At 40.9% G+C, this 24,865-nt stretch overlaps 1 protein-coding gene across 5 annotated transcripts in view; it reads left to right on the top strand.

Annotated features, from left to right (window-relative positions):
- The window catches only part of TP63 (tumor protein p63), a 232,791-nt gene extending 208,138 nt beyond the window's left edge, over nt 1-24,653 (top strand). For 4 of the 5 annotated variants that reach the window (XM_036064645.2, XM_036064636.2, XM_078068034.1 and 1 more), the window contains 5 exons: nt 225-361; nt 14,432-14,589; nt 16,790-16,934; nt 18,260-18,353; nt 21,306-24,653. In XM_036064645.2, coding sequence (XP_035920538.2) covers nt 225-361; nt 14,432-14,589; nt 16,790-16,934; nt 18,260-18,353; nt 21,306-21,602 — 831 coding nt within the window. In that variant the 3' untranslated portion in view covers nt 21,603-24,653. Of the gene's footprint in view, nt 1-224; nt 362-7,035; nt 8,464-14,431; nt 14,590-16,789; nt 16,935-18,259; nt 18,354-21,305 lie in introns of those variants that run through there. The other variant, XM_036064692.2, reaches the window with a different exon arrangement.
- Nucleotides 24,654-24,865: the final 212 nt, after the last annotated feature.

The raw sequence follows: 24,865 nt of genomic DNA, 5'->3' as shown, positions 1-24,865 counted from the left end.
GTGCCCCTGAGCTGGGAACGTGCGCGAGCAGCTGCAGTGTGGCCCTCTGTGCGTGTCTGTGTGGCCACAGAGTGCCGCCAGGCTCGGTTTCCGTGTCACAAAGGAGTGTTGCAAGCAGGCGAATTCGGCAATACGGAATCCACAGAGGAGGAGGACTGACTGTGCCGCTAACCGTTCCAGAGCTCTTCATTTTCCCTGTGTCTCTCCTTGCGCGCTGCACATAGGTGAGGGGCCGCGAGACCTATGAAATGCTGCTGAAGATCAAGGAGTCCCTGGAGCTCATGCAGTACCTGCCTCAGCACACGATCGAGACTTACAGGCAGCAGCAGCAGCAGCAGCACCAGCATTTACTTCAGAAACAGTGAGTGTGTCGCTGTGCCCTTTCAGGAGGCGTCCGGGTCCGAAATGGGGCGGTGGGCGGGCGATGAGAAGACCCGAGGCCGGGAGATAGCAGAGCATCATAGGTTCCCATGAACCGGAGCGGGGACCCTTTTCAGTTTCAACAACCTTCCCGGTTTCTTTCCCTAGAGCCTGGAGAAGGTCCACCTAGCTTCTGAAATTGAAGCTAAAACATTTCAGGTGAATTACAAAGAGACTCATGCTAATAGAGTTTGCCCTCTCTACCCCTCATCCATACACATCTATCCAGAGAAGAATTTTGAGTATATAGTCTACTCTAGTCATATGTGTACATGCAACAACATGTAACCTTCCCTCATCCCGGTGCATTGTCCTGTACCTCACCTGGGAGGCACACAATCCACTTGTAGACTGGGGATAGCACATGGGTTTTACTGTAAGCAACTTCTTGGAGAGCTCTGTTGAGGACTCTGAGACCCTAGCACATGCTCCTTGGGAAGCCATCCGGAGGCAGAAGGGCAAAGTAGCATCTTATTGCCATGTTTCAGCATCTCTGTTCGAGGTTGTCTTCCAGCAATACATTTTTACAGAAATTGGGCCAGATTTTGCAACCATATTAGATCTACGTGCAATGTATAAGTTATATATTTATATGTTAATTTTTACCTCAACTCTTGGATCTTTGATGATATTGTTTTGTGACTAATCAGAATAGAATAGCTCTCATGGGAGAAAGGGAAGTTGTCAAATCAAGACTCTGTTGACATTCACCCTTCTGTGGTTAAGAATAATCACTTGTTAGCTTAAAGTGTCTATACTGGAGATATTGGCAGAGTCTCCATAGATAATGTAAAATATATACATTTTGGGCCCATTTAAGTAATTCAGACATTCAGCTCTGCTCTTCAGACCAAAAGAAATGAAGCCAAAGTCATCTAGCCTCAGGCAAAGATTGTCTTTTACAATAGAAATGTAAATGAACAATAAATAATGGTTATTTTCTGATACATTAATAGTAGCTATAGAGAGATAGCTATGGAAAGTATAAGAAAGAGGGCTCATCTTCCTCTTTTTAATCAACATAAATGCAGCCAAGGTGTTGGACTGCATCTGTGATACTCAGGAGGCATCCTCTGAGCACCTGGCTATGGGGTACGGGGTGGACAGCAGAGGGGTGGAAAAGGAGTGTGAGCTCCCTTAAAGGACTTCAGGCTCATTGAGCATTTAAGACCTCGTTTGCCTAGAAGGGATCTCACCATTTACTTTGAGCATGAAAGCTTTGCAAATCATAATTATAAAGTTTTATAGTAAGGCTGAGTGGGAAGTTTAATCAAGAGGTTTCTTGGAGACACAGGATATTCCAAAGGAGAATGAGAACTCAGGGTTGCAGACAGAGTTCCCATTGCAAATCCTACATATTCTTTAGGATATCAGAAGGAAATATATGTTAATATATTCAAGTGTAAAACTGATTTAGTTCTTATAAAATCTTACAGCAGGGATCAAAGAAACAGACCTGTAACATCATTTACAGACCAAGAGAGGCTAAGTGCCTCTCTCTTAAGAGGGAAACATGCATGTGATGGTATTAAGAAACATTCCCAAATTGCCTCTAGTTCACTCTGGAAGTGTCTGGCTCAGCCAAAATGACCTCAGAAGAATTACATAGCAGCACATCATGCTGAACTAGTTACTCTCTCTGATAGTCTTCCCCGTCTTTTTTTCCAGTTAACAGGAAAAGTACTGTCAGGCCAAATTGATACTTATTAAATGATGTGGTTTAGAAAATCTGACCATTTAGCACAGGCGTTGGCAAACTTTTTTTCTGTGAAACACTGGTAGTAAACATCTTCGATTTTCTGGTCCATATGGTCTCTTGCAACTAGATGCCTAGTGCTGCCTGTGTAGGGCAAAAGCAACCACGGTGTGTAAATGAATGAGAGTGGCCGGTGCTTTTTATGGACACTGAAACTTGAATTCCATATAATTTTCGTATCATGAAATAATTCTTCTTTTGAACTTTCACACTTTTAAAAATGTAAAAGCCATTCTTAGCCTGTGGGCCAGATTTGGCCCATTCACTGTACTTTGCCAGTTCTTGTTCTAGGTAATTGGTAGATCTTCCTTCGTTGCCTCTGAAGGCTTAGATTTATTTTTAAAAATTTATTTATATATTAGAGAGAGGAGGGGGAGGGGCAGAGGGAGAGGGTGAGGGAAACTTAAGCAGACGTGGGGTTTGATCTCAAGACCCTGAGACCTGAGCTGAAACTAAGAGTCAGATACTTAACTGACTGCACCACCCAGGTGCCCCATGGCTTAGATTTTTTTTTTTTTATAGGAATATTTGGAAGCTAATATGTGTATCCTAAAGTAGAGAGGTATGGAAATGTTTTAGGAAAGCATACAGTGATTTTTAAAATGGTATTTCAATATCTAAAAAAACGACAGCCTTTAACAGAGATCTCTTTTGTCTGAGAAAGTTAGGCATGCCCATCCAGACACAAAATATGGTTAATGATGAAACCTTATCATCAGTTAAGACTGGAATAGTTGAGTTGATTCATGTAACAAACTTTTTATTGAAGATCTGTTACAGTGAAGTATTAAGGATAGGATGAGAAAGATGAAGTTCCTACTTTCCCAGAGCTTATGAATTAGTGGTGAATTCCTAACCAGACCCCCTTTTGAATCTTTTTTTTTAAAGACTGTATTTATTTATTTGACAGAGAGAGACACAGTGAGAGAGGGAACACAAGCAAGGGGAGTGGGAGAGGGAGAAGCAGGCTCCCCGCCAAGCAGGGAGCCTGATGCGGGGCTCGATCCCAGGACCCTGAGATCATGACCTGAGCTGAAGGCAGACGCTTAACGACTGAGCCACCCAGGCGCCCCCCCACCTTTTGAATCTTAAGAGAGCTCTGGAAATTCGTTCTGAGCATTGTGTAAATTAATAGGACAATTTGAAACAATTCTTCTAGATCACACAATAAAAGGAATAGTTTAGTGTCATAGTTTTAGAGATTTTATAAGCAGGAAGATCTACCTTAGTCAGTCGGGGACTTGGGCAATTTGTGTTTGTTGACTTGGAGTACATGAGCATACATAACTCTGTGTTTGCACGGGATGAGTTACCAGTGCTTAGTCTGAGTGTCTGGCACTGTTCTGAAGGTAAATTATTTTATAATTCATCTTTCATAAAGCAGTCTATTTCCTCAAAGAAGAAAATGCATATTAAAATTGTTATTTTAAAAAGCTCGAGAGATATTAGAAACATTATCGTCCCTCTTTTGCAAGTGTAGCCACAGATAAATAGTGAGAGAACAGAGCCTCATGGGTCCCTGGGGTATCCATTTAAAAGCATTATTGCATGTTTTCGAGTTATCTCCCAGTGTACAAGAGCTAACTTCAGTGTGACGACTTGTGCATGGAAATGTGACAGACTGCAAAAGAAATCTTTGCAAAATACAGACATTTGGTCTAATTTTGCCTTTGTTATATATACATGGGTCTCCAATGATTGATAGATGTCTATATAAATTCTCCAGTTGCTGTGTTCTTCCCCTGGGTTTTTTTCAGCTCTCTTATTTTCATGCAAATCTCCAACAAAGAGCATGAATGACTAGACAAAGAAAAATGGAAATCTAATTCCCTGGCAATCATTTGAAAAGAATAAATCAGCTTGGAAAATACCTATAATAGCCTGTGATTTCCTTTCCAAAAATATAGACCAATTTTATGCTGGTAAGGGATCAATTTTGTGTTTTTCTTTTTAGTAGAGGAAAAATTAGTGGGAAGGAAATACACAGCTTCTACTAAGCGGCAATAAAATATTTTCAGTTGAATTCCTTCTATTAGTTTTTCACTGTGTGTTTTCTCTCTGCTTGCTTTTCATTTGTGCATGGTTTTCCTTTTTCAAAAATCCCTTCAGTTACCTTCATGATCATGGGCTTTATGGAGGGTAAATTTTACACCGAGTTTTTGTGAATCAAATTGTTATAGATATGAGTAGGCTTTATACCATTTACAAAGAAATTTGATTGTAGTTGATTTGCTCATGTTGGAATAAACATCTGGGGTTATGTTTATAGAAGCCCGAATCTAGTGGCAGGACAAACTGGACCCATTCTTGACACTAGACTCCTTGCCTTCACATTTTCAAAGGACATTAACTCTTAAGACAGCTTTGCAGAAGCTGCTTGAGACCTTTTTAGCAATCTTTTGATGTGTGCACTTTGGACCAATAGTATTGCTTTTTCATTTTTTCCTGTAGTTTATCCTCCTCCTCTGATCTCAGGCCAACATCATTTTGTTAAAATTTTACTTAGCTGAACTCTTGTTTTCCCCTGAAAAACTATTTTTGAGTTTCTGCCAGATGGCTTTATTTTAATTGTAATACAAATATGTGGCATCCTGAGGAACCCTTAGGATTTCCTTCTCCTTGATGATCCCTTGACGATTGTAGATTTTCAGTAATGCAGGTCAGAGGATATTGGAGCATAGTGGGTTCTTCAGGGTCATAGTTCTGATCTCATCATACCGCAGCTGGATAACTGAGGCCCAGTGAACTACACCTGTGATTTCATGGCCAGTTCATAATAATGCTAAGATGAGAATCAGAATCTATGCCCACTTCTAGTTCTCCGCATCAGTTGGTATTTATCTTTGTGCTTTCAGTATGAAGTCTTACTTCTTTTTTTGTTTTTTAAGGATTATTTATTTATTTGACAGAGAGAGACACAGCGAGAGAGGGAACACAAGCAGGGGGAGTGGGAGAGGGAGAAGCAGGCTTCCTGCCGAGCAGGGAGCCCGAAGCCAGGCTCCATCCCAGGATCCTGGGATCATGACCTGAGCCGAAGGCAGACGCTTAATGACTGAGCCACCCAGGGGCTCCTGAAGTCTTACTTCTTTAAGGTCATTTGGCTATGACTTTCTGCAAGAACATTGATAATTTTTCCTCAGATTGCATATCTGCGGGAGAAGCAAGCAAAATTTTCAGCATTATCAATAGAGGAGAGAGCAGAATACACAAATCTCTATCTCATCGTTAGGTGTGGTTTAGACCATATTTCTAGGTTTGATTTAGAAATCCTTCACATGTCCAGGGTATTAGTTCGAAATTGCCAGTCTCACAGATAAAAACAGGTGGATATTGACAGTTTCATTTGGTTCAACCTTATAGGTCAAGGACCTGCAGAGTTTTTACCATTTACACAGTGTTACTTTCTGAATTTCACAGCTATGTTACAAAGTTGTCAGGGCAGAGATTTATTAGCTCTGAATTGCTAATGAGGTAACAACTCAGACTTCTCAAATTCAGATAGATTAAATCACTTTTCTAAATTCTCACATCTCATTGCACCACTAATCTCAGTTCTAAGTCTCAAAGTTTGAACCCCCATGGTCCATATACTCTTTTTTTTTTTTTAAAGATTTTATTTATTTGACAGGGAGAGACACAGTGAGAGAGGGAACACAAGCAGAGGGAGTGGGAGAGGGAGAAGCAGGCTTCCCACCAAGCAGGGAGCCCGATGCGGGGCTCAATCCCAGGACCCCGGGACCGTGACCTGAGCCCAAGGCAGACGCCCAACGACTGAGCCACCCAGGTGCCCCCATATACTCTTATCATAACAAAAACATGGTCTCTGCATGTTGTCTCATTCCGCACTTGCTCAAAGAGAAGCCCCAAAGTGTAATATCCAAACAAGAAGTCAAAGCTTTAGCTCTTTACCCGAGAATAAATCGCTTCCCTGCTAGTTTGTATGCTGGCATATTCCATCAGATGATCTCAATTCTTGCTGGTGAGGTTGGTTTACTGAATTCCAGCCGTAAGCAAGTAAAAAGGGCTTTGTTGCTTTGCACTCAGTAACCAAATGTGACTCAAAAGTCATCTAGGAATGAATTCCCCAGTAGTTCGCGGGGTTGCACAATCTTTAGCAAAATAAAAGGATTTGTTCCTGGCGTCCTTGTGGCATAATTGATTTCTTCATTCTGTAAAAGTTGCTTTCATGAGTTTGATATGTGCCTTTGGAGGCCAAGTTTGTGACTGAAAGGATTAAGATATTTTTCCATCTCAATCTGGGCATATACAAAATGCTCATTAATAGTTCTTTACAAATGCATGATGATGCAGCCCCCAGACTGATAAGATCGTATTTCTTCATGCTTCATAGTTCAGCCAGACAGGAACAATAATGAGGTTTTATAATTGGGCCGATGACATTTTACCAAAGATTAAAATTCGTTCTTGTCTCTGCATTGCCTTTTTTCAATTCGTCGAGTCCAGTGTGCCAAGCACTGTACCAAACACCGTGACCAACCCTGACACAGTAGTCTTCAACTGAATCACTTGTGGAACTTGTTAAAAATATATATGCCTGGGCCCCTGCCTGGTCTCTGAGGATCTGGGGAAAAAAAAGTTTTTTTTAAGCTCTACAGGTGATTCTGATAGTTCTGGTTAACTACCACGGCTTTCTCTCATTTCTTCATAAAAATCTTGAGAAGTCCTCTCTGAGAAATTTTAAAGGAGGATGACAAGGAAGGAGCAGAAATAACTTCCCAGGCATTCTGTTCTGTCTCACTGTGATCATGAAGGTAGGAGGGTGTTTCTGTATTCAGTTGATATGAATATATGAAGTCCGAAGCCTTCACCTCTTCTTTTTCTCTGGTTCCTCTCTGCAGTCTCCTTTCAGCCTGCTTCAGGAATGAGCTTGTGGAGCCCCGGAGAGAAACCCCGAAACAGTCTGACGTCTTCTTTAGACATTCCAGCCCTCCAAACCGATCAGTGTATCCATAGAGCCCCATATCTGTATTTTGATCGTGTGTTTCTTGTGTTTCCACGTACGTGTGTGCGCACATGTGTGCGTGCGTGTGTGTGTGTGTGTGTCCAGCCCTCGTACGCAGGACTTGAAGACTTTGGCTCAGAGACCTAACTGCTCAAAGGCACACAGCCACTAGTAAGAAAATTTTTGAAGGGACTCAAAACTTACAAGAAAGGACGTTTTCTGCAGATTCTGCACCCTTAGATCTAGCACTGGGCAGTCAGGAACCCCCATGTTTGTCTGTGAGCTTTTGTGTTGTTCTTAGAAGGGAGGGGCTGAGGTTGGAAAGAGGGGCATTAAGATGTTTTTTCGAACCCTTTTCTGTTACCTTCTGTTGTGTTTCTAAAACTCTTAAAGAAGTTTTTGAGCGGGTCTCAAACTTAAGATGTCTTTTTAAGAAAAGGAGAAAAAAGTTGTTCTTGTCTGTGCATAAGAAAATTGTAGGCGACTGAGAGCCTCAGTCAGGCCCTTTTAATGCTGGTCATGCAATAATATTGCAAATAGTAACACACTAAGGTGTCAAGTGTACTGCTGGGCAGAGAGATGATAATTACTATGAGTAGCCAATGTGGGGGGATGTTCTTTTCTTCTTTTTGAGAATTTGCATTATCAGTCTCCTCCCCTCATATGTAGATAGAAAGTTCATGAACACTGTCAGATCCTGCCACTGCCACCTTCTTGGCATCTGATATGATAGTCCTCCTTGCTCACGGAAACCCTTGAGCCCTACACCCAAAGCTGTTGTCTAGACCCGAAGACAGAGAAATTTATTTTGTCATTTTAATAGGAGGGTAAAACTACCCCAGTAATATTGTTCCAGGCAGTTAGAAATCATTCTTCAGTGGTCAAAATTGAGTTCAAAGTCCTCTCCACCAAATCTATGACTAATTTGTTTAGTGGAGCCTTTCTCTCTCAATCCCACCATAGAACTAGCCATATGGCTGGCTCTGTTCACACTCCTTTGTTCAGGACACTTATATTTTATTTAAGTGATGTCCAAGCAGACACATGTTAAAATCAACACTCCTGTTCTGAAACTTAAAGATAGAAAGAGTAGCTGATTTTTTTTTTTTTTTTTTGGCTCAAAAAGTTTAGAGAATCTCTTTCTTTCCATTTTAAAAACATATTTTAAAATCATGGTATGAAGACTTTAAAAATCTTCCCCCACGTCTCCCCACACCAGATCACCAGCCCTTTATTCTGTTTTATCACAGCAATGATTTCTTGTTTTTGAGGCTGTTGCTTTATGGATGTGTGATTTTAATTTTCAATAAACTTTTGCATCTTGGTTCATCTTGCAGTTTTTTCTTTTCTGTCTCTCTTCCTTTTTTTAAAATTCCTTAAGTAATAGCATATTTTCATTTGAATGTGTGAAGTACCACGTGAAAGTCTAAAGAACAAGAATACTGAACAGTCACTTTGGTTCTGTCTCCATTTCTGTCAGTATTTGGTGTTTTTATTTAAGATGCTCTGTATTAAGGTCATCAGTCTTAAAAATACATTCCAATGCCTACACCAACTTGAAATATATTTTAGCCCTGTGGGTGTTTAATTCATTAATTTCATCATGAGGAGCCAGGCAATATAGTATCATTTGTCCACCTCTCTGAACAAGACTCGAGCTATATCTTCAGTTGCCAAATAAATCAAATCCAAGTTTACTAAATAATTTGGCTCTGTGACATAGGAATTAACAAATATTCATCCAGAAATATGCAATGGAACCTGTTGTCCAGATTTTTTGTAATTACACTATGTTCCAATCTTTGAGTAATTGTTTTTAAAAGCTTCAACAATTGTTTCTGAATAAAAATAATGAATATAATAGCTTGAAAAAATACTTAAGAAAAAACATTTTTATGTTTGAGATAAAAGCATATTAGTAAAATCAGATGAGCTTGTTACATTGACAAGGTGTTTTCAATTAATCAAATAACTTTCTAATCCCCTTTTAAGGGGTTCACAAATCCCTGACAGGGTTAATGAGTATGTTTAGTTTTTTAACATTTGCTTTTTCTTTCACAAGTTTTTTTTTTTCTTTCACCCCATTTTTATATAAGTTTTTAATGTGTGTATAGTGACTTATATAAATTCTTATCTTTGAACTAATGGAAAATATTCTACAATTACAGTTGATCTATCTAGAGAAGAAATGCTGCCTTTTATATTTAGAGGCAAGATTACCCAGCTGGAGAGTAAGGTTACAGGCAGGACAGTAGTGAGCAAAATTTCGAGGAGGAACACCTCCATTTCTGATCTTACATGGCTTCTCTCTTTTTGACCTTCCTCATATAGGGGGTGTTTTGCTTTATCCACAATATCTCTTCTCCCTCTCAGATTCTGCACTCCAGAAATCGTTTGCTGAAATAGATTTACCCTGAGGTATCACCACATTCTACTAGAGAGTTACTTTTTAACTAGCAATGGAAGATTAAGGCAAAAAAATAAAGGAATCCTTTGATGGAATTGTAGCTATCTCCAGCAAGATGGAGAAGATGACTTTGAGTTTGTGTCTTTTCAAGAATTTGGACTCTCTGCCACATAGTCACTAGTCTTGGAATCAGGAAAACTGTTTTTTAATTCTGGATGATTTCAAGGTCACTTACAGCTCTGAGATACTGAATTTTATTCACAGAAGCCTGAGTCATTAAAGTTAAGACCTCGGACTTGACTTTTTCAGGATTTCTCCTCAAAACTAGAAATATATGAAATATGCCTTTCTATATCTCTGTTATGTTGGATTCCTGGAAGAATCTAGTACTCCTCTAGAGAAAACAGCCTGAACTTACGCCTGGTTGTTTTTCTGAGGATAGCTACGTACTCACTTTTTTTCAGTTTTGGGGTGTGTGTGTGTGTGTGTGTGTGTGTATTGGGGGGTGGTGGGTAAGAAACCCATAGTGTCACAGATCCTGTTGTCCTTGAACACTTTTTCCTTATCTTCAGATTCCCCAGTAATCTTTGGGATTGTCCACTCAAGGACTATAACATTATATGTGTAAAGGAAAAAAAAAAAAAGATCTTGTTCTTCAAGGCCTTTAAATTGGTCACAGATTTATTCAGCCTTGTTCCATTTTCCACAGTACATAGAGGTTATCTGAATACTCTTTGTATTTCAGACATTGCAAACTTAATAATAAACAGGCTGCCCTGACCTTGCTCCCTGTGGCTTTAACACTCTTCCACATTAAAGGAGAGGCATTCAGAATTTTTGACTTTTTACTCTCTTATCCTTATTCACCTACTCAACCTAATTCCTGGGTTTGTTCAAGTGAGAATACTTGCCACTTCCTCCTGTAAATTCTTAAACTGTTACCTCTCATCCTCTTGACCGAACACTAGAGTATTAAACATTTGGTCCTGCAGTGTAAGAGTAAAAAGAACCAATGTTTCTTGAGCACCTATAAATTAAGGACAATGTCCAGAGTTCTTACATAATCTAATTTACTCTTTTTTTTTTAAGAATGTAATATTTTTTATTTTTAAAATCATTTTTACAAATCTATTATTTTTAAAATTGAAGTATAGTTCACATGCAATATTATAGTAGTTTCAGGTGTACAACATAGTGATTTGACATTTATATAACACTACAGGATGCTCACCATGTTAAGTGTAGTTACTATCTGTCACCACACAAAGTTATGACTATATTATTGACTATATTCCCTGTGCTGTACTTTACATCCCTCTGACATTTATTTTATAACTAGAAGTTTGTACCTTTTAATCCTCTTCACCTACTTAGCTCATCCCTTCAAACTTCCTCCCCTCTGGAAGCCACCAGTTTGTTCTCTCTGGATTTATGAGTCAATTTTTGTTTGGTTATGTTTGTTCATTAATTTTACTTTTAGATTCCACATGTAAGTAAAATCATGCAATATTTGTTTTTTTCTGACTTATTTCACTCCACATAATACCCTCTAGGTCCATTCATGTTGTCACAAATGGCAAGATCTCATTCTTTTTTATGGCTGAGCAATATTCCACATATATACCACATCTTTATCCATTCACATATCAGAGGACACTTTGGTTGTTTCCTTATCATTTCCGTATTATTTCATGTTAGTCTTCATAGCAACTCTTCTAGTATGATATCTGTTCTACAGTTTAAGAAAATGAGACTCCAGAGACTTTGCATAACATCCGAAGTCAATTAATTTGTGTCAGATCAATTAATTTGTGTCAGTTAGAACCAAAACATCTAAGCCTAGATGTTTTGGTTGACTTCAAAATTCATGTTCCTTCTTTGTTCATCTCTGGTTTTTGGGCTAATTTCTTAAAATAGTTTAGGCTGCTCATAATAAATGACCTAGTAAAATGGTCAAAAATAAAGACCCACAAAAAAGAAATGGAGAAGGGAAGTGTAACAGGATTTGGAAGAAGGAATGTATTATAACAAAGTGTCCAGGAAAATGCAAAGCTTTTAAAAATATTTTTATTTTCCTAATGGTGGATATCCGTGGTTCAAGCGATGCTTCCTTTAGCTCTTGCTTTGCATTTGACTGATTTGGGGGAATGAAAGAGATAGAGGTCTCTTTAGGTTATAGAGGACAAACCTGCCTCTGGAGTCTGAACAACCTGGCATCTTAGGTACTTTGTTGTGGGCAGAGAGAAAAAGCACCTGGCAAAGCATCTCTTGGCCACCTTGCCCTGAGCTTTTCTGTACTTTGATATGGATTTACAAATGTTCCTAAGTATATCCAAAGTGCTGACTCTTAACACAAGGCTTCCACACAGGGATGGAGTGGATTTGATATCAGTTGGGGGGACTGCCTTTGCTATATCCCTTGCCCCTGCTGTACCTCGGTCTCCCACATTTCTCTTACAACTTCACCCATGTCTTGGTTCTGTAACTTATTGCACACTACTGTCTAATTTCTGGGAAGTTGACACAGAATGAAAGAAAAAAACTCGGACTAGGAGCCAGGAGACCTCTCAACTCATTATTTAGTAATATGGACTTGTGTACCTTTATTCTTAGGACCTTATGTTTACACATCTGTAAAATAGAATAATTTCCTACCATCCCTGCCTTGCCAGACCATGTTCTCCTCCACGGGCATGTGATGGTCCTTCAGAAAATGGATAAAGGAGAGCTTAGTAACCTGAAGTGTCTTACAGTTGGGAGGGCTTATCACAGAAACACCTGTTTATATGACATGGACCTGTAATTGTGAGTTCTCCAAAAGGTCTAAAGAGAAGAATCTGTGCCCTCTTACTTTAAAATCAGTAATTGTAAAATGCAGCTGAATTGTTAATGGTACATCAACTGTCATCCTTATTTATGCAAATGTGTACACAGCATATTGTTTGAATTCCTCTAGCCGTGACTCTTCAGAGACAAGGAATGGAGCCTTCGCTGTTTTGTGTAATTATGGAGAATGCAGAGCAGCAGCCTCAAAGGCCAAGTGTTGTCCCACAGTGGCACTCAAGTGCTAGAGGCCCCCTTTTATTATTCTTTCAGACACTTTATACCACATTTGTCGGGAACCTGGGTGCATTTGTAGAGCCTGCAAAATTTTGTATTTTATGTATCTATAATAAAACTCAGAAAACTTTTTTTTTCTTTTTTTTTCTCTCTCCTCTAATATAAATATGGCTGCAGGGAGGAGAGAGATAGGAACAAAATAATGCCTTTTGTTTGAGAATTATAAAAGGGGAGCATTTCCCACCAGGGGTTAGAAACAGGCTCAAGCCCAGTCTTCATTCTGTGGTCACAGTAATTACTCACTGCAAATGCCATATAGTCTATGAAGTTCTTCCTCACCTTCTCCTTTCCAGTTCTCTCCATAACCCTACAAGGTAGGTTGGATTATTATCCCCGTGTATCCACTACCCTATGAGCTTCTCACAGATGAGACTGTTTCTTGCCAGTTTTTCTACCTCTATCATCCAACTCGAGTAAGTGTATATGTATTTAGTTTATATAGTTTTCTTGTGAGAAAATAATTGCAAGGGTGTTTCATGGCCCACACAAGGACCCATGGTTTCTAATATATGCTAGAGGAAGTCTTACACTTCAATTTTCTGATGATATATCCTGCTGTGATTGTAGTAGATATCACCAGTTCTATAATCAGAGAAAACTTGCTGAATGGCAGTTGAGTAGGGAATGTTTTATGTAATATAATGCATAGTGTGACAAACCAATCCCAGTAAGTTTCCAAATTGAAGTTATGCTAAATGGAATTGTTCTTTTTCCCTTGTCTCCCAGGAGACTTGTCAACAGAAGAGTTGTTTGGGCGCCAAGCTTCTCCTGTATAGAGAGGCTGTTGGCAACCCCATGGATTCTCTCATGGCCCATGAACTTCTAAGCTGAGAACGCATGGTTCCATGTTGGGGCCGGCCTCTGCATGACAGCCGGCCGTGCTGCCAAATTCCCTGTTTGATTGGCTTTGCACTAATTTTCTGCATATCCCAAATGGCCCAGGAAGCTGCAAATGAAGGGCCTCAGCTGCAGTTTGCAAATGGCATCTGCGTGTCTTTCATAAGCCTGTGGGTCTTCACTGAGTTCTTTTCCCTCAATGATTTTCAAGCTTGTTTGACTTGAAGGGCAAGAGAGGGGAAAGGGATGGAGAAAAAATAATATAGAGGCAAAAAGAAGATGCAATTATTTTCCCCCTCACAAAAGAGATTCTTTAGGAAGGTATTCAACTTTGTACTCTATACATTCAGGAAAAATATGATTTGATGATAGCCTTGTAATCCTTCCCTAGTTAAAAAAAAGTTCTTGGAGAAAGACAATTATCATATGGTTTCACTTACTTGTGGAACATAAGGAATAGCATGGAGGACATTAGGAGAAGGAAGGGAAAAATGAAGGGGGGGGGAATCAGAGGAGGAGATGAACCATTAGAGACTATGGACTCTGGGAATCAAACTGAGGGTTTTAGAGGGGAGAGGGGGCTGGGGGGGATGGGTGAGCTCGGTGATGGGTATTAAGGAGGGCACATATTGCATGGAGCACTGGGTGTTATACACAAACAATGAATCATGGAACACTACATCAAAAACTAATGATGTACTGTATGGTGACTAACATAACATAATAAAAAATTATTAAAAAAAAAGAAAGAAAGGAAAAAAAAGTTCTTGGATGGAAACACAAGTAACTTCTTGTCATAGGTCCCAGAGGAATATTTTTACAAGTGTATAGTTCAAAGCCATGTTTTAATCTGAGACCTGTTGGATATGACCAGTCACCCCCCTCCAGTGTCACATGCTCACTGTCATTCCCATGTTTGTGTTCCTAGGACCTCGATGCAGTCTCAGTCTACATACGGTAACAGCTCCCCACCTCTGAACAAAATGAACAGCATGAACAAGCTGCCTTCTGTGAGCCAGCTTATCAACCCTCAGCAGCGCAATGCCCTCACCCCCACCACCATTCCTGACGGCATGGGAGCCAACAGTAAGAGCTTCTCCCTTTAACTTCACCTTAGGGGTCACTGGGGCTAGTGTATGAGAAGACTCTGCTTTGGGTTGGGGGAGAGGCTTGCTCCTAAGCTAAGGAGAGGCAGAGTGGGACAGAACAGATCACAGTTGAATGGCTTGAGTTTCTTATGGTGAACTTTTTGTCACTTTGGAAGTGTATGGTTCATTACAAAGCACAGTGGGAGACATAGAGGGGGTTGTTCCTTCAGTAGGGAAAAATATCTCTGTGATAACAATGGTCCACTTCCTGTCAACCTGATGGGGACCCACCTCCCACCTCCTTTGAGAAAGCGAAAAGGAGGTCTTTCCAACATGTGGGAAGTAGCATGGTGCGGTAGACTTAAAAGTCCAGAGAGATAGATTATAGAGTCTGACCTCTATTGCAGTATTAGCTGTGCAACTGTGGGCAAGTCACCTCTCTGCTCTGATGCTCAGTTTCCATTCATAAAATTATCACTCTGCGCATTTAACATCTTATGATTCTGTGTCCCTATGATCTTGGTCTTCTCAGCTTGTCTACTGCATCTTGTATACAGTTGTTAAGGAATTGACATAGAGAAGAGAGTCTCCCTTTTACTTATTCACGCACAGATTCCTCACATCAACTAAGTGTAACTGTAAGAGGCAACATGAGAACAGGCCTCCAAATGGATGATGATTGCTATATAGCTTTGCTGTAAATAGAATTATCTTATCCACTAGAACTAAATCTAGCAGAGTGAATTCCCAAACTAGAGAAAACCAAAAGGAGGATAAAATGCAGAAGGATGTCTCATATCCTCAGGGATGCAGAAGCCTAAACACTGCACATGTATCCTATAATGCACCTCAGAAAACAATGCCTCAATCTTGTCCTTTGAAATCCTTCATTATTCTGATCAAGCCTTTCAATGTGCATTTAAGTATTGCCTTGAAGAGACTAGGTGTTTTGTTTTGTTTTTTAAAGAAGTTAAGGGAAGCTAGGATTGTGACTCTCTACGGTCTGATGGCAAACATTCAGATTTAAATGAGATAGAGTGTGTGCGATATGGTTGCTTGATCTGGCAACAAAGACTAGAGCCAAACTGCTCTCTCACTGGTGATCAATGCATCCTAAGGCTCAAATTCTTACCCCTTGACAGGTCTGCTGTTTTGACAGTAAAAGGAAAAAGCACCATGTATATTTTTACTTTATTTTCTTTCTTGTGACATCTTAGAGTCCTTTTGTTCCTTCACGTTTGTGAAAGTTATAGTTTGCCTACATTTTCTCATTTATACTTCACAAGTTTTCTCTGATATCATCAACAAAGTCAGAGGGAAAACTGATGAGATATGATACGCCCATGCTCCTTAGCTGGCCAGTTAGTGGCAGAGGCTTCTCCTTTTTGGCATATTTGATTCACTTACAAAAAAAAAAGCAAATTGCATTAATCTTTTTGTAGATATGTTCCTTTGCTCTTTTTTTCACCTGAAGACAAAATTTGCCTCATAAGTATTATCAGTATTAAGCTTTACTTCTCTATAGGTGAATCTTTCCAGTTTGTAGTTTAGTAAAAAAAAAACAATCAGGGTTGCTGGTGTCCCCGAATACAATCCAGAAATGGACCATAAGAAAGAGCTGGAATCTTTAATTTCATCCTTCCTTATTAGGCCTATGGTTCCCAAATATTGCAGTAAATACTCCTATCCCCAGACAAATATCCCAGAGGTCACTCTCTCATTCACACGTCTCTGCATTTGTTCACTGCACATCGGTTTACCAAGCATGTGATTGGTGCCAGGCACTATGCTAGGTGAGGATTGAGACATGTACAAGGTCTAACTAATCTCCATGCTTGAGGAATTAGCCTAATGAGAGAGACAGAATTATAACCCACGAAGGCAGATACAAAGAGGAATATGTTAACATCAGGGGTAATGAACAGTTAGAGCATTAGAAGTAGGGAAGGAAGTGGGGGGAGATTGTCCAAAGAGAATGTGCAAAGGTCAAAAAGTATGCAACTAGTTTGGAGTTTGGTGACTGTTCTGTTCTGTTGGATGAGATGTAGGGTGCTCGAAGGGGTGTAGTGAGAGAGAAGGCTGACTAGGAAAGCTGGTGAATTCGGCCCTTGGTAACATTAAACCAGGCAAGATGGACCACTGGGAAGCTGGTACTGATGACGGCAGTAACCCTCTCTGTTCCTCCTGCTTCTGTTCAGTTCCTATGATGGGCACCCACATGCCAATGGCTGGAGACATGAATGGACTCAGCCCCACCCAGGCCCTCCCTCCCCCACTCTCCATGCCATCCACCTCCCACTGCACTCCCCCACCTCCGTACCCCACAGATTGCAGCCTTGTCAGGTGAGTCCACAGCATGTGCCCCTGGGGGCCTGTCCTAAGCAACTCTGGGTGGCGGAGGGTGGACACTCTCAGAGTTCATGACACAGTTGGGAGAAAAAAAAAAAAGAAAGCAGCCCTTCCTCTGGTGGCAGTTCAGCACTGGTATCTCTGCTCTGTGGAGTGGTCAGCAGTGTTTCATCAAGGAAAAGCACTATGATCCTCATGGGAAAAAGTGAAAATGTGAGTTGATAGGCATATCCTTTTTCATGCCTGTTTCCCCCATCTTCACTTACCCCCTCCCTCCCTCACAGTTTCACATGGTCAGTTGGGGCCTTCAAATTGGTGCTCAGGGCTGGGGTTCCCAGAAGGGCAGTAAACATGCTATCTCGCTCCCTTTCCCGTTCTCCAGGACTCATAGCTCTCAGCCACCATGGCCTCGTTATGTCGGAGGGGGATGTGCATTAAAAAGTTTGAATGTGTGCGAAAACGACAGGGCCTTTCAGGAACCTGATGGCTGCTGTTCCTTGGTCATCGACAAAGTATGCACACTCCAGGCAAGGGCGTTCAGATAGCCAGGAGAAAGAGAGGCCTGGAACCTCAAAGACCTTCTCCCCCGAGGCAAGAGTGGGTGCCACGTCTCACGCCTAGCACGCACTGCCTGCCCCTGCTTCATGTGCAGAATGATCCTCTCGTTTGGCTGCTGGAATAACATGTGTGGATCCCCCTGTGATTGATGCAACAGCACCAAGCAGCGTCAGTCAGAGAGATGGCAAAGTGCATGGCTTGCGCCACCCAGCCTGTGGCTCGGTGATGGTGGCACCCGAAAGGAGGGGGGTCTGTATGCTGAGCAGGACATAAATCAGAAGGCATGAATGACTTCATAGTATAGTGGCCTCTGGCCTCCAGTTTTTCTTAGCCACGTGAACCATTCTCAGAAACCCCCGATACAAAGCAATTCAAGTAGAGATGCGTTTTTTTGAAGTGAAGAGGCAGGAGGCAAGAGCGCTGGGAACCTGACCACTGGACTCCTTCCTTTCACCCCCTGCAATGGCTCCTCAGGCACTTCTCTCTGTAGAACCCCTAGAATTCCACCAATCACCATTTGAAAATCGCTGCTCTGCAGGAATTCTTGGAGTTGATTTTAATGTCTAGAGACCTAAAGTTCAAGTCACTACCCATCCCCAAACCTTAAATCCAAGGCCCACATAGATTGATTTCATCTGCCCCTAGTCTCTCCTGTAGGGCATCCCAGGGCAAAATGTTGGGTTTTCCTTTATCTCGCCAATGCAGTTGGGGTGAACTTTCTTTTTCTGTTTCCTCCTTCCTATTCCCTCCTCCCTCTGCAGTTTCTTAGCAAGGTTGGGCTGTTCATCATGTCTGGACTATTTCACGACCCAGGGGCTGACCACCATCTATCAGATTGAGCATTACTCCATGGATGTAAGTAACTGTTAGACTTTTCTCTTGAGTTTTATTGCTTCGTTTCCTCCCTCTGGTGACATCCACCTGGTAGTTCAATTCCCCCTGGCTTTAACATTTGTTTTTAGCATGCCCTCAGTCCTCAATTTTGGTGGAAACCATTACCAGATTAGAAAGACTACCAGGCCTCAGCCTACATACCTGAGAAGCATAGCAATCAGTCTTCCTCAGCTCGTCAGCTCGGCCAACACTTGTCTATTGCACACATATTCTACTCAGAGTGGGAAAGAGGAGATCCAGTTCCTGCCTCCACAAAATTTATAATCTCTGAAGAACTTTGAGAACTTTCTAGATGTTCTCATTAATCTGTATGAGACCCCAGGGAAACTAGCAGGAAGCAGGTGATATTATTCTCATTTTAAAACATGGAGAGACAACAGTATAATCATTTGCATCATGAGATGATGACAGAACCAGGAATAGAGCCTTTAGGTGGAAGCTTCTGGTCTTTAACTCTATTAACTGGCTTCTTCTACCTTTCCTTAAAGTCGGACCTTAAAGAGGATTCAGCTGTTCCTCTCAGTTTGAAACATGTGTTCATTCATTTTCAATTCTATCAGAATAGGGTCAAGCCATCCCTGACCATTGACAAAAATCACTGGTCATGGTTCAAGTCCTATCCATGCTTTTCAGTAATAATGAGAACTTGAGGTTATTACTTTGCCTCTCTGAGCCTCAGTTTATCAAATGGGGTTCAAAAGCACTCCCTTCTGGCTTTGATGTCCTTTGTCTTTTGGAGCAAGCTGGATAGAAGGGGACTTTTTCTTCCTTCCTACACCGCTTCTTGAACTGCTCACATGGGAGCTTGTATTGTTCTGGTTTATAGCAATCTGATTTTCCTCCCAGGCTGCTCTTCATGCTGCTCTCTTTGGGGTTTACTATCCTCTTTTCCAGCTTCCAGAGGGTGCTTTGGACTGGTGGAAGAAGATACTGTCTGCCTCTGCTGCTGCTTCTCTAGTTGGGATCTCTTCTTTCCCCTCCTTGAGCACCGATCTTAGAGATGCCCCTGCAGCATGAGAATCCCCAGCCCTGTGATGACAAGAATATGCCGTACTGCCCCTCTGCCCACCCCTCCCCCACCCCATAAATCACCCTGACTCCTGCTCCCTGGTGGAATAAATTAAGTGAAAACTATAGAGCAAGCTTTAGGAGTAAGTTTCGACAGGTTTCAAGTCACTTTACAACAATGTCCATCCGTTGAGGAGAACAGAGTTGCCCTGTGCTTGACAGCCCTATGTGACAGAACAGGGAATGCGTCCCTTCCCTATATTTTTAAAATGATGCCTTCCACTTGCTGACTGTCCCCACTGGAGAGTGTGTCAGGATGCTCCCTCGGCTACTAGGATCTGTAGATGTCCTCTGCAAGTCCCTCTCTGCTGGCATTGGCTAGGTCTCATGCCAGTGTCTGGGTCACAGCTTCCTCACCTGTCAGTTGTAAGTTCAGATCTATCTAGATCTGAACACAGCTTGATGGAGGCCAGTTTACAGAGTTCTGGACTTACTGAGAATTTCAGAAATATAAAGACTTACGCTTCCTTATCTAAATGTGGGTTGCCTTCTTTATAATGTATTCTTCTGTTAGAATAGGAAATCAGAGGACCCATACTGTGGACATCCAAACAGGGAAATAACTGGGAGGCTATCTAATTTCTGCATCCTCACCTCAGCTTCTTCCATCTCATTACTGGAAATAGAAACCTCTTTTCCAGCTTGTCTCTCAACACCTGTCTGAGTTGTTTGGCATCCCTTCCTGGAAAAAGAATGTGGTTCAATTTGGGAGTTTTCATGAGTATCCCCTCTAAGGTGTTGGGATGGGTTAATAATGATTTAATATAGTAATAATGCAAATGGTGAAGCTTTAGATAGTGTGCTTTATAATTTGCAAAATACTTTCACGTCCATATTTACACCTGAGCCCATAATATGTGTTGACCTAAAAAAGGAATTCTGTCCCATTTTACCAAGGAAGAAACTGAGGCCAGTAGGAGAAAAGTGACTTGATGAAGATCTAGAGCCAGTCAGTGACAGAATAAAAACCTCTGTCGAGGTCTTCTTACTCCAAGCACAGTGTTCTTTCTACCCACCATGGTGCTCCATAGAAGATGTGAGCCATCACTGAAACAAGCTAATGAAGAGATAATGCAGATAAATGTGAGAGATGTCACTGAAGTTAGTTAAGATCGAGCACATTTGTAATGCCTTCCACTCCCATTCATAGAAAATGGACACATACCCTGCATTTGGATACCCTGATTATCCAAACACCAAGCAACCTTCTGGCCCTTAAGGAAGTTTTAGGCTCAGAGGCTGTCCAGAGTCCCCAATTCATTTACTTAGTTGTGTAACTTTAGACTTGTCAACCTCTCTGACCTTCAGCTTTTCGATCTGTAAAACAGGTGTAAGAGTATCTACCACTAATCTGAGCACTAAATGAGATCATGAATGCAAAATAATTAGTTCAGTCCCTGGCATATAGAAAGTGTTCAATACCTGTTAGTAATCTTTTCTTCTCATCAACTCATTTGAGCGGAGGTTATGGTCCATTAATCTCTCTCTTCTAGTGACTAGAGCCAGGTAGATTTAAGAGTTGGAAGGTACTTTATCTTGTTTTTGTTGCAGGATCTTTGCCCTCTGATCTAACTAATATCCCTATTTTACCAGCAAAGAAACTGAGACCAGGAGAGAATAAGTGAAGTGTTATCCACAAGCAGAAATGGCATCTCAAGGCTGTACCTTTTGCTTAGTTACATATAATGCCAAAGGTTATCCAAGAACTAACTCTATTTTCCAGTGTAGAGAGCAGTAAATTCAGGTCGGTTAAATCAGAACACTGGGAATGACAAAATGATGTGGACTAAATGTCCGTTTGTCCCTTTGTCCTAATTCTCCCTGACTCCCTTCCCTATTGCACAGGATTTGGCAAGTCTAAAAATCCCTGAGCAATTCCGACATGCCATCTGGAAGGGCATCCTGGACCACCGGCAGCTGCACGACTTCTCCTCCCCTCCTCACCTCCTGCGGACCCCCAGTGGTGCCTCTACAGTCAGCGTGGGCTCCAGCGAGACCCGGGGCGAGCGCGTTATTGATGCTGTGCGCTTCACCCTGCGCCAGACCATCTCCTTCCCGCCCCGCGATGAGTGGAACGACTTCAACTTTGACATGGATGCTCGTCGCAACAAGCAACAGCGCATCAAAGAAGAGGGAGAGTGAGCACTACTGTGTGAATGCCTCCCATCCTCTCCCCATCTGTCTGCATCCCTACAAGGCACTAGTGCTTGACCTTCAAAGTGTCCCCTTTAGCTCCTTTCCTTCCTCTTCTCAGTCTGGCTTCTTAAGGGAAGAAGAAGTAAGAGGCTATCTTTGATCTAATGTCCAACCTGGCATCTGATTCCGATTCTGGCTTTAAGCCTTCAAATCTATTGCTTGCAGGACTGAAGTTATCATGGCTAGGTGGAAGTGAGCAAAAGAGCAGTGGGTGTCTCCTTAAGCTGCAAAGATTTCTCATTGACTTTTATAAAGCATTTTCACCCTTATAGTCTAAGACTATATATATAAATATATAAATATACAGTATATATTTTTGGGTGGGGGGCATGGAGTATTGTTTAAATGTAATTTAAAGGAAAGGAAACTGAGTTGCACTTATCAACTTATTTTTTTAATTTACTTGTTTGGATGACTTATCTATACCCCTTCTTTCAAGGGGTATTATGTATGGTAATTGCTATCTAGAGCTTGATGCCATATATGAGTGACAAAAATGTCCTTTCAGTTCTTTTGATGCTAAGCAATTGCCACATCAAACCTTTGGAGGGATCCTGTTATATTTACCATTGCATACTGTATGGGTGAGACCGTATGCATATGTACGTGGTTCTCTATTTTAGTGAACTTTATGTTACTGACATTGCTACTAGTGATGGTGGTTCACTTTGAGGTCATTTAGTCTACTTACAAGAAAAAGTCCATGTTCACACTATCAAACCCTAGAAGAAAGGAAATATCCTCTCTTGCTTTCGGTTGGGAATGGGGAATGTGGGTCATGGCTAAAATTCTTTTTTTTTTATTTATTTATTTGTCAGAGAGAGAGAGAGCACAAGCAGAGGGAGAAGCAGGCAGAGGGAGAGGGAGAAGCAGGCTCCCTGCTGAGCAGGGAGCCCGATGCAGGACTTAATCCCAGGACCCTGGGACCATGACCTGAGCTGAAGGCAGCCGCTTAACTGACTGAGCCACCCAGGCATCCCATGGCTAAAATTCTGAAGAGGTCCTTGGCAGCTCATTCAAAAACATCGGGTATCATGTATCTGGGTATATCAACAACCCCCTTACATTTAATACCAGATGCCTTATCTCTTAGTATGTATTGGGAAAATATTTGCAGCCAAGTTTCAATACTAGACTGACTAAGTCAATGACACATTTGTTACCCTTGTTAGAACTAAGGTACATTTGATTGGGATGAATGCCATCTCCTTAGTTCTTACACTGAAATTGTAGTGTCTATTTAGAATATCCAGGAAAAACAGGAATCATACAGAAATACTGAATCTCCATTAAGCAGTAAGAGATCAGTGAGCCATGAATTGAAATTCTTAAAAGACCTTTTGAAACATAGCTAATATTATTTGATACATGTTTCTTTTGAAAACCCTCCTATTATATAAAATTCTGCAAATAGAGGCTCGTTTATCTTTCTCTCTTCAAGATTTAAAACAGGAGTAGTGATTTGGAAAATCTAAAATTATGAGATCAGTTTTCCTGTGGCATCAGTTGGATCACTCTATCACTTTTCATTCTTGATCAATAGGAGTTTGACTTTATTGGAAAATGACTGTGAGAATCCAATTTCCCGTCCATCTCTCTTCTGGACTGTCATAGATAGAAAAATGTCCCCACAGATCAGGGGATAAGCCTTCCAATGGAGGTGTTGCTTGAACCACATAAACAGAGAGTTGTCTTCAGACTTTGGGAAAATGTGTAAATGACAATATTCCTGTAGATCTTTCAGAAAGATGCTTTTTTTTTCCCCAAACTCTAAAACAAATATTTTGTACATACGCTAATGAGCTCTAAAATCCTTCTGTGCATTCTGATAAAAGGCTATGATTGCACAGAAGCTTCTACTGTTGTTTTCAAGTGCAAAAGCGCTAACGTGGCTCAAAAAGATAATGTATGAATTTCACCTGAAAAGTGTATATATGTTTTGTGTGTGAAATTGCATACTTTGTGTTTCAATTTTTATTTTCTTCTTGGGATAGTGGGTTTTCCAGAACCACAGTTGAAGCTTTTTTTTTTTTTTTTTTTTTTTTATGTTTTTATATTTTCATGGAAACATCATTTAGTAAGACTACAATGCCAAACAAGAAAAAAAAATGCCATAACTGTAAGATAGGGAGAAGGAAATGTTTTTTATTATTATTTTTATTTTGTATGTTCAAGAGAGTGAGTCCTTGATTTCAAAGTTTTATTGTGCTTAAATGGTAAGGGGCACTGTTAATTTGTGGAGTACGTATGCGACTTGGCTTTGAAAACCTACTGAGGGGAAGAATGAAAGCTGTGCATCGGCAATGCTTGGAGGGCAGATGGCTTCCCCGACTGTCCTGAGTGTTTGAACAAACCTAGGACCTCTTCTGAGCTATTTCAGCACTGTTCAGGTAGCACTAGGGACTCAGAAATTCCTGTACTGTATCTTACGTGTTTGGCACTAGCCAAGGCTAAGCACAATGACTGGCCTCATGTCCTGGTGGCAACTTCTGCTCTCTGAGTGCTTGAGTAGCTAGGATAAGGGGTGAACGAGTATTCAGAACCAATGAGTGGGAGTGGACTTAGTGGAGGTCCTGGGGAGGGGGTGGGGCTCAGCTCAATGCAGTCTGCTGACAAGTGGATAGATTTTTGTTTGAAAGGGATGAGAAACAGAAAGGGAGAATAGAACTTTCTTCATTAAATCCATTTGCCTTTTGTTTTCTTGATATTCTCCTAAAGTACAGTATGTGGGATGTTGAATGTTAAAGGTTGTGTTTTTTTATTATTTTTATAATTGTACAAAAGTTAAATGTCAAATGTTTTATATGCTTTATTAATGTTTTGAAAGTTTCTTTCTTATACATGTGATACATTTTTTTTTTTTAAGCTTCTGTTGCTTGTCTTTTGGTATTTTGTGTAATGGGCTTTTGGTGAGCCAGAGGCAAATCTCCAAGCCACTTATGTTTGCCAGGACATGCAATAAAATTAAAAATAAATAAAAATGCATTAAGAAATGGTGCTGATGGGGTGTGTGTGTCTGTCTTCTGTCTGTCCATCTGTCCCCCTGTCCTTTGGCTTTATTTTTATCATTGAGGAAGAGGAAGAGGCACTGAAAGAAACATTACAGAGGTTCAAATGCTGAGGTTTCTCATCTCAGGCCAAATAATCATTATTTTCTTAGTTTAGCCAACCTATGAGGTAGGAAAGACCAGGAAGCTATCCTCCCTCGT

This window comes from Halichoerus grypus, chromosome 1, assembly GCF_964656455.1.
Source record: "Halichoerus grypus chromosome 1, mHalGry1.hap1.1, whole genome shotgun sequence".
In the NCBI taxonomy this organism is placed as follows: domain Eukaryota; kingdom Metazoa; phylum Chordata; class Mammalia; order Carnivora; family Phocidae; genus Halichoerus; species Halichoerus grypus.
Note: the sequence above shows the minus strand (reverse complement) of the source record. Positions and strands in the feature narration are given on the sequence as shown.